Source organism: Thunnus maccoyii, chromosome 20 (assembly GCF_910596095.1).
Source record: "Thunnus maccoyii chromosome 20, fThuMac1.1, whole genome shotgun sequence".
NCBI classification, from domain to species: Eukaryota; Metazoa; Chordata; class Actinopteri; order Scombriformes; family Scombridae; genus Thunnus; species Thunnus maccoyii.
The window spans coordinates 14,312,738-14,329,355 of record NC_056552.1 but is presented as its reverse complement, the minus strand read 5'-3'; the positions used below and the strand labels follow the sequence as shown (position 1 = coordinate 14,329,355).

At 38.6% G+C, this 16,618-nt stretch overlaps 1 protein-coding gene across 1 annotated transcript; it reads left to right on the top strand.

The window, feature by feature from the left end:
• Nucleotides 1–5: 5 nt before the first annotated feature.
• On the top strand, nucleotides 6–16,610 carry fra10ac1 (FRA10A associated CGG repeat 1). The gene is made up of 14 exons (XM_042397462.1): nucleotides 6–106; nucleotides 1,342–1,421; nucleotides 1,707–1,799; nucleotides 2,303–2,348; nucleotides 2,621–2,697; nucleotides 2,917–3,000; nucleotides 3,169–3,253; nucleotides 4,682–4,727; nucleotides 10,978–11,091; nucleotides 13,364–13,406; nucleotides 13,659–13,810; nucleotides 13,957–14,007; nucleotides 15,636–15,720; nucleotides 16,418–16,610. Exons 1-14 carry the CDS (start codon nucleotides 89–91, stop codon nucleotides 16,458–16,460), a joined length of 1,017 nt encoding a protein of 338 aa, XP_042253396.1. The 5' UTR covers nucleotides 6–88; the 3' UTR covers nucleotides 16,461–16,610.
• The last annotated feature ends 8 nt before the right edge of the window (nucleotides 16,611–16,618 follow it).

The following is a 16,618-nucleotide window of genomic DNA, read 5'->3' as shown; positions in this document are numbered from 1 at the left end:
CGCGACTCGCCGCGCAACATCATCACCTGGCGACGCCATTTTGTAAACACTCGTAGTCAGTTTGGATGCCTCCTGCGATTCTAATGTGATGGATAGTCTTGTGAAGGTTTGTATCTGTTAAAGTCGAAATCATATTTTTTATGCAGTCGAGTTCGGCGAACAGTTTCACTAGTTAGCGTTTCGTTTGCTGCTACTTGTTACAAGCCAGTTAACATAAAACATTAGCCTGAAGTTAGCCAAGGTAAACTGGTGTTGTAACGTAAATGTGGCTTAATTGCCAAATGCTTTGCTGGTTATGATTAGGCGTTTTGAAAAAAATGCAACATTCTTGTACCATTTTAGTTTTTAGATAACGCTAAACCTTTTGTGCTTAAGCCTGTTTCCCTTACAGAGAAGGAGCCTTTGGACAACATTCAATCATCAAAAAAGATTAGAGCACAACATTACAAAACCCACAGTGATATCTTAAAGATGCAGCTCCAGAAACTAGTGGTTCCTGGTACTGGATATTACAGGGTTTGTTATATTGCATCTCAGTTTATACGGTGCACCTTTCACAATGGCTACACTTTCCATAGTCATGTGCAACATGACAATGGTGATTTTTGATGCAAATTATTTCGAAAATAATCTTACTCTAACCTAGTGTCATATTTACTGTTAAATCTGATCGTTGTGCAACTAGTACTTTTTCTGTAAAATGCAAATCTACAAAGTTTTTTGGCACTAAAAGTAAAGTGAGGATGCATTCAAACAATGCATAATAACATGAAGAGTTTTTATTTATCAGTTAACTTAATGCAAAGTTCATTAAACAGAAGAAACCTAAATTAACTCAATATTTGGTGTGAGCACGCTTTGCCTTTAAAACAGCAGCAGTTTTCCTCGGTACACTTGCACACAGTTTTTCAAGGTACTTGGCAGGTTGGTTGTTCCTGCATCTTGGAGAAGTTGCCACAGTTCTTCTGTGGATTTAGGCGTCTCAGCTGCTTCTGTCTCTTCATGTGATCCCAGACTGACTCCATGATGTTGAGATCAGGGCTTGAGGGGGCCAAACCATCTGTTGCATAACTCCTTGTTGTTCTTGTTGCTAAATATAGTTCGTTACGACTCTAACTGTATGTTTGGGGTCATTGTCATTGTCGTGCTGCAGAATAAATATGGGGCCAATGAGATGCCTTTCTGATGGTATTGCGTAATGTTATATTATCTATGTTATCTATTATGTTTTGAATATGCATTATTCTGTAAGCTGGTGTCTGTGAATGCAGGTGTTTGTGTATTTGGTTATGAATGTGTGGTCAGCTATACCAACACAAATGAGTTCTTGTATTTCCTCAGGTGCATGGAAGTGGCGGCTATGACTCCGATTTCAGTGATGACGACGGACAAGGAGAGTCCTCAGAGAGAGGACTTAAAAGGTAAAATTAGAGACTCTAGAATTCCATATTTGAATTTGGCTCAATAATATTGATCAGTTTAGTCAAATTTAGTTTATCTAAATTCATAGGGGCTCTGTGCAGACTAAACACTGAAATAGGTGTAACTGTGTAGGAGGTCATACAAAGGCTACTGTATTCTGTATAAACTTAAGTTCTTATTCTCCCCCCTTTACTTCTGCCTCCAGTAGCTTAAACTTACACTGATACGAGTAGCCTTTTCCACTAACACAAGCTTTCTGTGTTTATTTGTATCTTTGTTGACAGGAAACATGAGGAGGAAATCTTACAGAAACCATTTAAAAAAGGTCGGTATTCCCAGGCGGCTCACCGGAGTTTTCACTCCAGTGAACTGGACAGGTACTGTACCATCTATCACATTAAAATACATGAATCATAATGTTTTTTTCGTTATGTTTTATACTACAGCAATGTGCTAATGTCAGTTCTGAATATCTATGGAGGGACTGCATATATTAAAATTAAATCAATCAAATTCAAATCTTATTTGCAATTAGTGTGAACATGATGTACGACACAATTAAAGTGAGAAAAATTTCATTTTTATTTTCATGTCTGAAAACTCATCATTACTGCCAAGATTAAATTAATTTACCCACGGTCCTCACATTACCATTCAGAGAAGATTTGTGTTTTTTAATTAATTTATGCTTTAAATAAAACCAAATGGGAGCATAATTCATCTATGTTATGATAGTTTCCTCTCACTCCATTGTCCTCACTTTTTTATACAGAAAATGTTTAAGAAGTCTTTAGTGATACAAATGAACAAAATATGCTGTCAACATGAACTAACTCTTTGCTAATCTTTTAGATAAATATGATTGTTTTATATTTTGCAGAGAGGAAGCCAGGAACAGAAGAGCCCATCTGATATCGATGAATGCTGTATCCTTTCTTTATCAACCTGTCTCACTGGTCTGTGATTTCAACATAAAAGGATGAAACAGGTTGATAATCCCTCAAAAAAGACAAAAAGTCATATCTTAAAGCAAAAAAAAAAAGATTTAATACATACAGTACATTTTAAAACATCATATAACAATCCTGTATGTTTATTACATGTTGGTCCAAGTGCTAAGTTACTCTTCATTTAAAGGCTCAAACATTCACTGTGCAAAACATTTAAATTGATAATGACCTTAAGCAGACGTCTCCAGTTTGAGCGACATAAGAAGTTTGTCGGTGACTACATACTTTATTATGGAGGACAGATGACCGACTTCAAACGTTCTGCGTAAGTGTTCTGTCTCACTGTCAAACTTAAAGGATCAGTCATTTGCTGCTAAAACTAAGAAGAGTGCGTTAACCATATCAGACAACTGTCTATGCGTTTCTGTAATTCGTTTATATAATTACTTTGAATTTGAAGTAGCAGTATTTTTTTTTAACTCATCCTCCTTATCCATGTACTTGTGCCTGTAAGCTTTCTCATTTAAGCTTTTCTTTCCCTCAGATCCAAAGACAAAACGGATGTGGATGTGCTGCGTGAGAATCATCGCTTCCTCTGGAGGGATGAGGATGAGGATGACATGACATGGTAATTATCAACTACTCACACAAGCTGCTTCAATATGCACTTTCTGTTTTCAGTCATTTTGTTCTTTTCTGAAAACATGTATGATTGAACTCAAGTAACTTGCACCTGGTGACCAAGAAATGTTTCGCACTGTTGCCTAACTTCTTTCTTTTCCTTGTCGTGTCCCAGGGAGAAAGATTTGGCCAAGAAGTATTACGACAAACTGTTTAAAGAGTACTGCATAGCTGACCTCAGCAGATACAAGGAAAACAAGGTAGAATAAATGCATGAACGTATTCATTAATTGATTTATTGCCCAGTTTAAAACAGCATGCAGCAGCAGAAGGTGTTTAGTAAATGTCAGACAATGTGACAGCACATAGCAGGTGGCTCAAACCACCTAATGATTAGTGAGTATATTGAATGCAGCAGCTTTGAACACGTTGAACATCAGTGAAATCCTGAAAGAAGGAAGGGATAGTTTTTGCGTATCTGTGCCGTTGTTAAGAGGCTGAGACAATGTCATAGGAATATTCAGATACACTAACAACAGTATGACACAATCTAATTAATTATGTGTGCACTGTTATGAATATGCCTATGTAATGTTCTTTTCTGGCTGGCTGTTGATAAAATATTGTGTTTAGTAATGAGAAAAGACCTCTGGACACAGAAAACATATTCTTGTATCTGTTTGGGATTATTATTTAAAAGAAAATGGGCTGTCGGAACAGCAAAGAAAAGGAAAAAGTGAAAAACAAGTTACCACACCTACAGAATGTACTCAAAGAACACTACCTGCACTTGGCAGGATGATCCATTTTTGCACTGTGCTCCACTGTCAGAAGAAATTACGCTAATTGTCCCAGTGGTGGTGCCATGAGCAAAGGTTCAAATTTAATAACTCAGTCACTTATTTCTGCCACTACTGGTCTATTTAAGATGAAAGTTGTGTGCAAGATGTGTTTTGGCACTGTGCTCTGTCTCTACTGACCACAAGGCCATTCTGGGCTCAATCCAGACTTTAAAATTGACAATATGTTAAACCCAAGGGCAGTGTGCTTATGGCTCAGCTCCATAACTGCACTGTTTTCTCCACTGAGTACGCTATACTCAAATATATATTTTAAACTCATGTGCTATCTCAGACTGTTGTGATGTTGATGGACCTGACAGATAACATACATATATAATACGCAATACCCAGATTGAAATATAATAATCGGCACTATATAAAACAGTCAAAACTTAAAACGCAGCTCTGACAACATAATTCAAGTTGCCGCAAAACTTCCTACATGAATCCAAATTTGCCCACAAATTATTCTGATGTGCCTAACGATTGCAAATATAGCGATGTGTTGCATCATTCCCAGTTTTGATCTATGGTTTTGGGCAAATGAGGTGTGACAGCACACAGATGACTCAACAGACAGTGGAGAGTGTGCTATACAGGAACTGGCTAACTTACAAATGACATGTTCACTGATGCTTCGTTAAATTAAATATGCTTGCATCTATCATACAGCATTCTTTCATAAAAAACTAAACTGAAAATATGAATAAACTATGTGTACATGAGGATAGTAGTTGTTGACATCTGCAGAATGTTTTTTTCATTTGGCCCAGTGTTCAGATGCTGAAAACACATTAAATGCTGCCACAATTCATTCATTTTATTCTTTCAATTCGTGCCCAACAGTTTGGATTTCGTTGGCGGACTGAAAATGAAGTTGTCTCCGGCAAAGGTACAACAAACTCCCATCATTGTCTTGCTGTATGTGTGTTTTGAATATACTGCTGTTTCATAACATAAATATCATACATTCTATTGTTATTGTATTTATAATCAGAGAAACACTGAAAACATTCCTGTTAGCTAGAGAATTATCTTTCCTTAATAAAGGCATTTCCTCGGACAGGGTTCCTCATAACACGGCCAAAAGAAGTTGACAACTTTCTCCACTAGGTGGCGACATAGACAAGATGATTTACACAGTAGTACAATACATACTGTAGACTACTTGTCTTTACAATTCTCTCCTCATGTAAAATATGCTTGTTTTACTTCACTTTGACTTATTGGCTTGACAGAAGAACACACAAAACCTTTCAAATGTTTGACCTTTCAGTTGAGCTTTCTTTTTGTTTTCCTGTGTGCTCATGCCTCTCAACCTTGTGTGACTATTAGTGCCACTCAATAATCAATTGATCTGTTTATTCACACAAACAACCCCCGCCCCCTCCTTTTTAACATTTGTTTTTTTCTATTTATGTCTCACACTTAGAGCAATACCTCATTCAAAGAGCTTACCTCGACAGTTTGGCAGGGCTTTGATGGTTACTGTCTATTAATTGTTCAGGATTAGTACAACACCTCCTCTCTGTCTACACTTCCTGTGTGTGACAGCCACAGATATTTATAGGTTTTACCTGGAGGGACATTATCAGCCACTCTGTGAGGGTAAACCCGTCGTCACAGCTCAGTGATACGCTTTGAGGCACGCAGATGCACACACATTTCACATTGTGAATAATTAGTTGTTTTAGTTGTTTACATCAAATATACACAAACACAGCATGCCTGAGAAAGCTGAATAAGCCAATATATTGTTCCAGATTAAGACTGTGTAATCCTGGTCTCTGACACTTCACCCCCTGTAGCAATACTGCACAGGAAGTGGAATTAGATCAGGTCAGAGGCGCTTCACTTCAGCTGTCACGTCTGTGATTTGTGCACATTAATGATTCCTAGAGACATACTTCTTAAGCACTATTTAGAGCATGGGATGCTAAAACTCTCCAATGAAATCAGTACTAATCTAATTCTGTAAAGTTGACCCACCATCCTTATTCAGAAGTAGAGAAAGCGCTTGTGCAAAGTAAAAGTTAAAAGTGTTTGGGTGAAAGGTGGAGAAAGTCTTAATCATGGTTACAATTTAACTAGAGCTTGATTTGATATTCAGATGCAGGCACTTCACAGTTTTTGTGTCTTATTCATTGTTTAATGCAAAATGTGTACAACCTTTAGATGTGTCAACAGCAAGATTCTATTCAAGAGTTTATAGTTCAATTAGTTACACCTGGATTGAATGTTGTTAATCCAGGCTCAGGAGTTGTGTTTACCAGATCAAATGGCCAGATTATATAGGGATATAAGGAATAGCAATATATAGGAATGAATTTGTATTTTTTTGCACTTGCAATTCCTTATAAGAGGCACTGCATTTACACCTTGCCATGGACACCTTTTTGACACTGTCCTCTTATCACCCCCTGTGCACTTCAGGCTATGTTGGTATTAGGTAATGCTGACCACTGCGCACCTAATTAGGTAGATTACAAAGAGCACTGATGTTTCTTTTCATGGCCACAGTGTGATATGGGATGAAGGAGTTTGCTGTAACGGTTAAGTACCGAATGGTTTGATTCTCTCTTCTTTTGTAGGTCAGAAATATTTTTCCTTTTAAAAAATTAAAGGTGCAATGTGTAGGTTTTAGTGGCATCTAGCAGAGCAGACTTAGCAGAAATGGTATATTATATTCATAGGTATGTTTTCAGGTGTTTATAATCACCTGAAAATAAGAATTGTTGTGTTTTCATTACCTAAGAATGAGCCCTTAATATTTACATAGGGAGCAGGCCCTCTTCCACAGAGCCCGCCATGTTGCAACGCCATGTTTCTCAAGTAGCTCAGAACGGACAAACCAAACACTGGCTCTAGAGAGGGCCTTTCGAGGTTTTTTGCGAGTTTCGCGGCCACCATAGGTTCTCCTACATGCTTGGAAGGGGGGGGGGGTATTCAGTTGGTTGCAATCTGCAAACTCACTGCTAGATGCCACTAAATCTTACACATGGGTCCTTTAAAGAGAAAGTATAGGTGTCCTGGGGGTGGATAATGTGTGATCCTCTCCCCAGGACTCCTATGTTTCCCTACATCTTAAATGATTATTGAGGAATGAGATTCACCTTTTATTCATTCTCACAAAATTGGGGACCAACTCGTAAAAATATTGCTCCATAGCACTACTAGTGGGCAGAAACTCCACAGGATACCTTTGAGTAATCTAGCCATAGTCAGTGTAATTTCTTCCTTGCACATGATACACATGAGTGCATGAAGCTAGGATTGAAGCATTTTGCCAAATATTATCTTTGCTTCCAATAAAATGTCAATATGTGAGTATTATGTGAGTCCTGAGAGTCTTTTACACTGGAGCAGATGTACATGTGCGGTGTAAGGTATGCAACCGCTTCATTCCAACTCTTGTTTTTCTGTGTGTTTCCCTTCTGGTACAAATTGAGCGTTAGTCTTGCTGTCAGGAGGAGGTGAAAGGCCAAAGTTAGTTGAGGCCAGGCTTATTTTTGGTGGGCCTCCTGTCAGGGTAAATGGAGTATCAAAGGTCTTGGCTTACGTAACTTAAAAAAAGGTTTTTAACACTCTCTCACCTACAGTGCTGGCATCAGGTTCGATGCACCTCTGGCGCCTCTGTATAACTGACACTGTTAGGTTAAGTGTTAGGCCATCTGACTTTTTTTTTTTAATATTGTCACCTCCTATTAAATACAGGCAGTTTGGATTAATTTGTGGTGTATTTTAGTAAAATGAAAGTGTCCTTTCATTTCAGGCCAATTTAAAGGTGTTACTGTTGGTTGTTGGTTTTAATGAGTGCTTTAGGCTGGCCTGAGTTCCAGTGTGGGCAGGGTTTGTACTTTAGAAGTATATCCTACTGAGCTCTGTTGGGCCAGGCAAAATAAATCAGCTCTGGAGAAGTATCTGAGTGTATCTTTAGTGTTAGAAGTTATAGCTAATAAACCCACAGCCCACCAAGCTTTCCCAGTCTAGTATGGTTTTTAAGTGTTTATCTGTGAGTGAATAGCAGGGTGTTGTACATTAAAATTAATAGGAGTATTTTTCAATAGTATACAGCGTGAGAGACAGATCCAATGCAGTTCTTGGGACTTAAACAGTATAAAACATAATCCTAGTTGCATATAATGCCCTTCAGTCTACTTAGTTAACTGGATGGTGTGGAGTCAAATTTCAAAACATAGTGAGTGTGGCACTTTGGGTCAGCAGCCTGGACTTCTTGTCAATGTGAAAAACATACATTAAGAGGCAGAATCTGATCCAGAGTTAGAGGTGGGATTGTGTGTCATTTTGTAAAATACACTTATTTACTATCTTGGAGTCTTGTTGTCACTGTGAGGTTGCCAGGTCACCGATGGAGATTCTAAGAAGTCACTATGCCCGGCCAAGAAATAGTCATACAACACCCTGCAACTTCTCGTTTTTACACTTTGTTTGTTGTGCAGATTAAACAAACGAGATATAAACTGTATTATATTATTATTCAGCTTTTGAAGTGCTGGAAGGCAGATTTTGTTCCTTTCGGACAGAGCCAGGCTAGCTGCTTTCCACTGTTTCCAGTCTTCATGCTAAGCTAAACTAACTGACTGCTGGCGGTAGCATTATATTTACTGTGCAAACATGAAAGTGGAATCTATCTTCTCATCTAACTGTCGGTATGAAAATGTCTTTCCCAAAATGTCAAACTATTCCTTTCAATAAAACGTGTTTCTTTTTTCTAAGTCAGGCTCCACAGTCATGTGCTAATAAGCAAGTTTTTGCAACTACCTATCTCCTTAATCAGCTTAATCTGTGAAACTCAGAGAGTGTGCTACATGTTAAATCTGAATATTTTCTCAACAAACTGGCCCGATTTCACGATAATGCGTCCTTTGTGAACTTTTAACGGTTATCCAAGGGTGCATAAAAAGTGAAAGAGGGCCGGCTCGGGTCACAGCCCCGCAACTCCATCCAGTGAATGTTAATCATGCAGCCATCTGTCTCGCAGTGTATCCGTCTTGATCTCAGACCACTGGCTGGTGGAATTAGGATCCTTTGACGTAGAAGGACAGGAGTTTCCTCTCTTTAACGGGTTTACTCAGCCAACCTTTTGCCAGGTCTTCTCATGAAGCACGTGAGGCTCACCTGATGTGTGAGGATAACTGAACACTTGTCAACAAAATACACTGTACATCCTTTTATTTCTATCATCAAAGAAAGGGTGCTCTGTGTGGCACTATTTTAAAAATCTGCCTCCTGAGCCCAGCACTATCGACTAACACTGTGCTCATTAGCTTTCATGAGGGTACAATAATGTTTTTGAGTATAAAAAGGGGCTGAAAGCTGTCAGAGAGAAGAATTGTATTCCTGACCTTGATTATATTTAGTTTTTGACATTTATTTTGTCAAAGGAGTTGCCTAGAAACAGATTTCTATTGACTCCACTCTACCAGGGTTGTGGTTGTAAGTAGCTGCAGGGTCAGACATATTCACACTCTCCATGTTGTAACCTTTGAATATATCACATTCTTTTATATTCGACACTGAGCAGCTTCACTGCAGCAGCGAGGGATTCAATACCCTATTCAAGATAAGCAGGGCCTTTCTCCTTTTTTCTTTACCAATACAGTAAATGCCTCGTTTGCACATAGAGTAGATGTATCTGTTGATTTGTGTTTGCATGATGGAGAGAATAAGATGTCATGGGACAACTCCAGTGCGATTGTCTTTGACGTCACTGATGATGGTGAAGACAGCACATGATTCTCTCAGGTATGCGGGCACTGGTCACTGTTTGTGGCATTATGTTGGCACCAAGGTGAAGAGATGGCCCTGTCTCAAGTCACACCCATGTAGTGTCAGAAAGGACCGGTCATCAAAGATTTAAAGGAACATCCTGGCATTTTTATTTTCACATCACTAAGTACTTGTCAAGTTATGAAAAATTGAAAATGCAGCTAAGTGAACATACAGTATATGTCTGGCATCCTAAAGCGTGACAGGTTTTTTAGTTAGTTATCCGTTTAAGCTTTCTAGCTTTTCTTACTGTTTCCCATTTATAAGGAATTGGTTGATTCGTTAATGAATGTTATTTTTATGTTTAGACAGATTGCACGCTCCTGCTGCAAAAATGACTGACAGACTATAAAATTTCACCCCTCAGTTGATGTAATGAGGTTGGTTTCACTATAGTTACTTTTAAGTTTTATAATGAACCTTTTGCAAAAAATGTTCTCATTTTTTTTTAATTTGAACTTTGAGATGCCATCAAACTGTAAAATCTGACTTTAGGTTGTTATTGAAGAATAATTTAGGGAAATAGAATTTGATAAACAGTAAGTTAAAAGAATCAGAGGGGTATCAGAAAAATAAAAGTCAAAGTCACTGGCCAGAAGTGCTTTTTTTCCTGATGTCGTAGCTCTTTAATCCAGTACAGCACATGACTGCAAAGTCTGCCTTATGGCGCAAGTGGCCCGAAGCCATGACAGCCAGCGTCACCTCACCTGAATGTTTAGAGAGTCTTGATCTAAAGTAAGTGCAGGCAGGCATCACTTTCCTCTTGGAGAATAAGGAGCGTCCCCGTGCCTAGAACGGCCTGTTCTGACGCATTCGCTCCCTCTGTTACCGTCTGGAGGATTCCCGGGGACCAGATCAATGCCACCTTAAGCTCCTCTAGGGATAATAGGCATGCTGTGCAGCAGCTTGAGGGAGGCCTGAGGGGATGAGGCGAGGTGAAGAAAGGGAGATGAGAAGGAGCAGGGGGATATGGAGGAAGGGGTGTAGTGATAGATGGACGGGGGCGAGAGAGTGCTGAAAAAATCAGAAAAAGTGTGAGATTTATATTCTGGATTTCTCATTTGTAAAATAATTTTTTAAAATATACAATCATCTTTTACTTGTGTCAATTCTGCCTGTTTGTTCTTTCTATATTATACATAATCATTCTTGACACATAATTATTTGTACATTCATCACCAGGGCACTGTTGCTCAGTTAATCTTCACTCCTTACTAATAGATAATCAATAAATGCGGAATTGAGGTTGTTTCTTTGCATTTATCGTAAGTTGTTGTGGATCTGAGATAGGTGGATGAAATATATGTAAACATTATTGATGTATTCAGCTCGTGTGCTCTCTTGTCTTCCAGGTCAATTCCAGTGTGGAAACAAACGCTGTGAGAAGCAGGAAGGCCTAAAAAGCTGGGAAGTGAATTTTGCCTATGTAGAACAGGGCGAGAAGAGAAACGCATTGGTCAAACTCAGTAAGCCAAAAGACAAATTATTTTCTCATTTTCTCTCATCATTCTAAGTAAAAAGATGTGTTAGTGTGCATGTGTCTTTGCGCGTGTGTGTGTGAGGCTGTGGCCTAGTGGGGGTTTCCGTCTAAGACCCGGCTCATAATAATCCTCCTTCAGGTATCATACTGCAGAAAATCCTGTTATAATAATTACCGTAATTGGAGGACCCACCAGTCGTAGTAAACTCAGTCAAGCAGGAAATGACAGGCTCTTTTAACAAGCTAGTGCAACAGGTCACATCCAGACGTGTCGCTTCTCCTCATCAACAAAAAATGTTTTCCTGTTTATTGTACTTCTAAATCCAATGTTTTGACAATCCTAAATGGTTTGACAGTAATGAGACACGATTTGTTGACCCTGGAGCATGAACTTGATAAGGCGCACTGGAGAGATGTAATGGATCGTGATGATGTTGCAATGGACTCATGAAGGAAAAGGAATTATTAAATACGTTTCTCAAAACATTAGCAACAACTGATAAAGTTTCAAATTGTACTTATGAACCCATAAACTGTGTTATGATGACAATGAAAAGCATCTTTCCTGTAGAGTAAAAAAGGAGTTCCACAGGGTTCAGTCCTTAGTCCACTTCTCTTTATATATATTATAAGTTTATATAAATTATATACCAGAATCATGGAGCGAGTTTCCAGATGATACTGTCATATACAGATGGGTGAGAAATTAAAGGAAAAACCAACATAAAGTGTCTTAGTAAGGTGTTGGGCCACCAGAACAGCTTCAATACGCCTTGGCATGGATTATACAAGTCTCTGGAACTCCTCTGTAATTCTTCAATAAGATATTCCCTCATTTAGTGTTTTGATGATCCAATTGGGTTCAACTGGGTTGAGATCTGGTGACTGTGAAGACCATAACATATGATTCACATTATTTTCATATTCATAAAACCATTCAGTGACTCCTCGTTATGGATGGGGGCATTGTCACCCTGAAAGAGACCACTCCCATCAGGATAGAAATGTTTCATCATAGGATAAAGGTGATCACTCAGAACAACTTCGTATTGATTTGCAGTGACCCTTCCCTCTAAGGGGACAAGTGGACCCAAACCATGCAAGCAAAATGCCCCCCACAGCATAACAGAGGGACTAGATCCCCTCACCGTAGGGGTCAAGCATTCAGACCTGTGCCAGTTTTTCCTTTTATTTGTCACCCATCTGTATGCTTCTGGTACAAACATTTTTTTCAGTTTACACACAGTTTCGGTGATGGTTATATTTTATAGCAGCATGAATTGAAAGTAATGTTTAATGACAAGAAGTACGAATATGCAACCCTTGCCAGATATATAATGATATATAAATAGAATTCAAAAGGTAATGGATAAACTGTTGAACAAGTATCTTAGGTAAAATGTCTCTCATAATAAATCAATAAACATATGGGTATGCCCTGGGATCCCCCAGAAAGAGCTGGAGGACATGGCTTGGGAGGAAGAAGTAGGGGTTATCTTGTTTAGCCTGCTGCCACTGCAACCTGGACATGAATAAATGGGGGGAAAGTGATAGGTTATTCACTCTGAATATAAAATGAAATCTTCATTTTAACATATTTCATCCTTAATGTCCCAGCTCACCAACATCATAATTATGTTGCCATAAGAAGTACAAGAATTAAAGGACAGGTTCACAATTTTTCAAGTCTGTCTTAAAACAACAGTCCTTGTTATGACCAAAAATGTATTTAAAATTCTATAGGAAGATAATATGGGCCTGAGTTAGTCAAATAAAATGGATATCTTCCACAGTTAGTCTTTTTAGTAAAAAATTCCCTCTTTGTGTCTCAATGGACAGTGGTTTCCTGTTCAGCTGCAGTCGAAGGATTGTAACAAAAAGAGGGAAATGGCACTATAAAGACTGTAACTTTGAAAGATATTGACTTAATTTGACTAATGTGGATGGCTGAGGCTTCATATTAGCTTCAAATAAACTTTGAAATACATTTTTGCCCACTATCACTTACATTGAAAGTGCATTATGAAGGGACCTCTTAATTGCCTGTACGAACAGGAGGAATCATCACAGCAAGAGAAACGTGTCAATGCTCATTTGGGAACCTGACTATTGTTTTAGGACAGAAAAATTGTGAAGCTATCCTGTAATGTTACATCACACTGATAATGGCTGTAATAATAATAATACACTAATACCAGTGAAACAGTTTCTATGACCATTACACTGTAAATGATGATGCCATGTTGGTTCTGTTCTAGGACTATGCCCTGAATGCTCGTTCAAACTCAATTACCACCACAAGTAAGCAACATACTTTTCACCTTTTTTACATTAAAAATGTTGTCTTTTTGGTCACAGTGGGTGGTTTTAAGCAGTTTTATGTTCCAGCAGACTTTATTACAAGATGTATAGAAAGCCTTTGCCCATTCAAGAGTCTTTCATGAACCTCTGAAACATGGCCTTAAAGGATTTCAAGTTGTATTTCAAATGGTGCCATAGTTGAGATCTTTATATTGTGAATTCAGTTTGATCAACCTGTGTTTCTGTCGCCAGGAGAAAGGAGGTGAAGGCAAAGACAAGGACTAAAGGGGTTTCAGAGGAGAACCAGGAGCCATTAGACAAGAAAAAGAAGAAGAAGAAGAGGAAGAGATCATCCTCGCATTCCAAGAAGCACAAACACAAAGACAAACATAAGAGGCACAGGGGTATGACTCGTCTCTTCTCCCTTGCTGATATAAATTTCTTGGAAATTATATCATTTTCATTTTTCATTTGTGCTTGTCATTATTATTTTTTAACAACTCCCTTTTGATTAAAACATATTTTACTTTACAACCCTGTTTCTCTACAGCTCAATCCACCTCTTCCAACAGCTCGGTGGAGTCGCGGGACTCGGACAAAGGTAGCGTTCATAACTCCCTCACACACATAAACACACACACACACACACACACACACACACACACACACACACACACACACACACACACACACACACACACACATAAGAGCACCTCCCCCATTTTAAAAGACACACACATTGGACAGTTTATGATCTACTCCCCGAGGCCTCTGGGCCATGACACTCCTCCAAATTTTTGGAGTGAAAACACACTGACAATCCCTCCTGGAAACACCATCCATTAGCCCTGTGCATAATAGTAGAAGACCGACAGCAGGTCTGCTTTTTCTCAACTGCCTCTCTCTCCATTCCTCTGGACTTTTTTTCTTTGTCTTTCTCCTCCCTCATCTTTTTTTCCTTCTCTGTGAGCAGTGTAAAATAATTTATGTCCTTGCCCCCGTGCCCCTGTTCTGTTTATTTCACGGTCTGGATGGATGGATGGGTGGGTGGGTTGATGGAGGTGTACACAAAAAAACAACTTTCTGCATCCACAGGTTATAGCATTGAGTTCAACATGCATCTGAATTTATACACAAACACTCTCACAATCTGTCTCAGTCACACGTATTTAAAGCAGTTGTTGAAGGATAATCTTGATTTTAATGAATTTAAGATTTCTAGAATATGGATGGGTTCAGTGAGGCTTAGGGAAAGGAAAACCAAACCATAATTTTTTCTGGTTTGACCATGGCTGGATTAAACCTTTAGGCTGCCCCAGGGCCAAAATATGCAACTGGTCCCCTATTGACCCCCCAAACTAAAATAATACATTCCTTGAAAGTAGATTTTGACAGGCAAGACTAAAATGTAGCATCATATGATTAATTAATAAGCTAGTAGTTAGTAATTAGTAAGTAAGTAAGTAGCTAGGTGCATATGTTTAAATTGTGACCTGCCATTTGACTACAGATGAAAATTAGCTGTAAGCTAACTCTGGTACAGTATATCAAATGGTAACATTTAGGTTTAATACTATACATGATCCCTTACTAATAAAATAAATAAATAAAGAGGGAGGATCCACCTTACTTGATATTGTACTTTAGAGGAGCAAATTACCTATAAAAACAGTGAACATGGGGTTTTTGTCTGTGGCCCCAGGTCAATTTCCTACTTTGACTAGTTCGTAATTCAGGCCATGCATGAATCAGGTTGTATAAAAATCGTTGGTTTTCGCCTTCAGCAAAATGTCAAATGGACCCTTCCATAACCTAATTGAACGAATGCACCACTCCCTGAGTTGTCATTGGTATATGTTTATGATTTTCAGATTGAAAAAAAACATGGCCACTGTTCTGGAAACATCAGTTCTTTGCACTTTAAATGATCCACTAAAACTTGTTTGATTACATTTGTGGAGAGAAATGAGGCTTACAGTTGCAGTCATGCTGCATTCATTCATAGATATACTCCAAACTTTAATCATCTTTAACACAGTGACAGTTACTGATTGATCTGGTACATACTTTTCCCAGACTTATAATTGTAAGACCGAACTGAGGAAATTAAGTCTTGTCGAGGCTAACAGTAAAGACTGTGATATTGAAAATGATAAATAAAGGTTAATGGTTGACATAGTTTTTCCTTCTACGAGTCTGACTGTCTACTCTCTGAAACTCTCCTGCTAGACTCCGAGGTTGGGGATGAGCCAGAGGGCCAATCAGAAGCTGACCACTGGCGAGGGCCCGCCCCTGCGGTCGAGGAAAAGTCAAGGTGAGGCTAACAGTCAATGTTCATATTAAACCACACCCAGTAAGCTGCTGTAAAACCATCACAGTCAGTCTTTACCACTTAGCCTATATAGGTTACTGATCTTTATATAGCACAGTATGGAGACCACTTAGATACCCAGCACAAAGCTGCCCTGAACTGGCCTGAAAGTCACTAAACCTTAAACTTACTCCTGTCACGCTTCTCCTGACATTTTAAATTCTGTTCTCAGAAAGATATAATATTCCTGAAAAGATCAATAGTAGGAGGCCGGTGGTTCATCAGCTTTCATTCAAGTACATGATCCATCACTCTGGCTTTAGAGTATTAGCTAATTATATCTGAACAGTCACACAGCATGTTTTATTCTAAAAGAATTAAGGATGTGGGAGCAGCAGCTTCTATAATTTATGTAATTATAACTGTATTGAAGATTAATATCATGTTTGTTACAACAAAATACTCATAATACGATTTTTTTTGCTGCCCGCCACTTTTTATTTGCTTGTGCTATGTACCAGTGTTTGTACTCCACATTATTTCATATTGTCTAGAGCTTAAATTAAACATAAAAGCAAAGTAATAACACTGTTTGGAGGAGCTAACTTTACAAAAGCATTTAACCGTCTGTGTCAGTTTGTGTACACTGTGCATGACAGGAACTAACATCTCTAAATTTTTGTTTGTTGTATCTGTTCAGGGAGGAGGAGTTTGATGAGTACTTTGAAGACATGTTTCTTTGACTCTGCTGGAATCAGCGGCATCCCTGCTGTGACTACACTTTCTTCTGTGCTCCGCTGACATTAAACAAGTTTCTTTTTGAGTGCATGTAGATGTATCTGACTGTATGTTCAAGGAGTGCTACCGAAATAAACACAATGTTTACCCTGTAACTGTCTTT

Coding starts and splice junctions, on each gene's coding strand:
- fra10ac1 (XM_042397462.1), top strand. Junction 13,407..13,658: donor AAACTCAATTACCACCACAA/GTAAGCAACATA, acceptor TTCTGTCGCCAG/GAGAAAGGAGGTGAAGGCAA. Junction 14,008..15,635: donor GTCGCGGGACTCGGACAAAG/GTAGCGTTCATA, acceptor CTCTCCTGCTAG/ACTCCGAGGTTGGGGATGAG.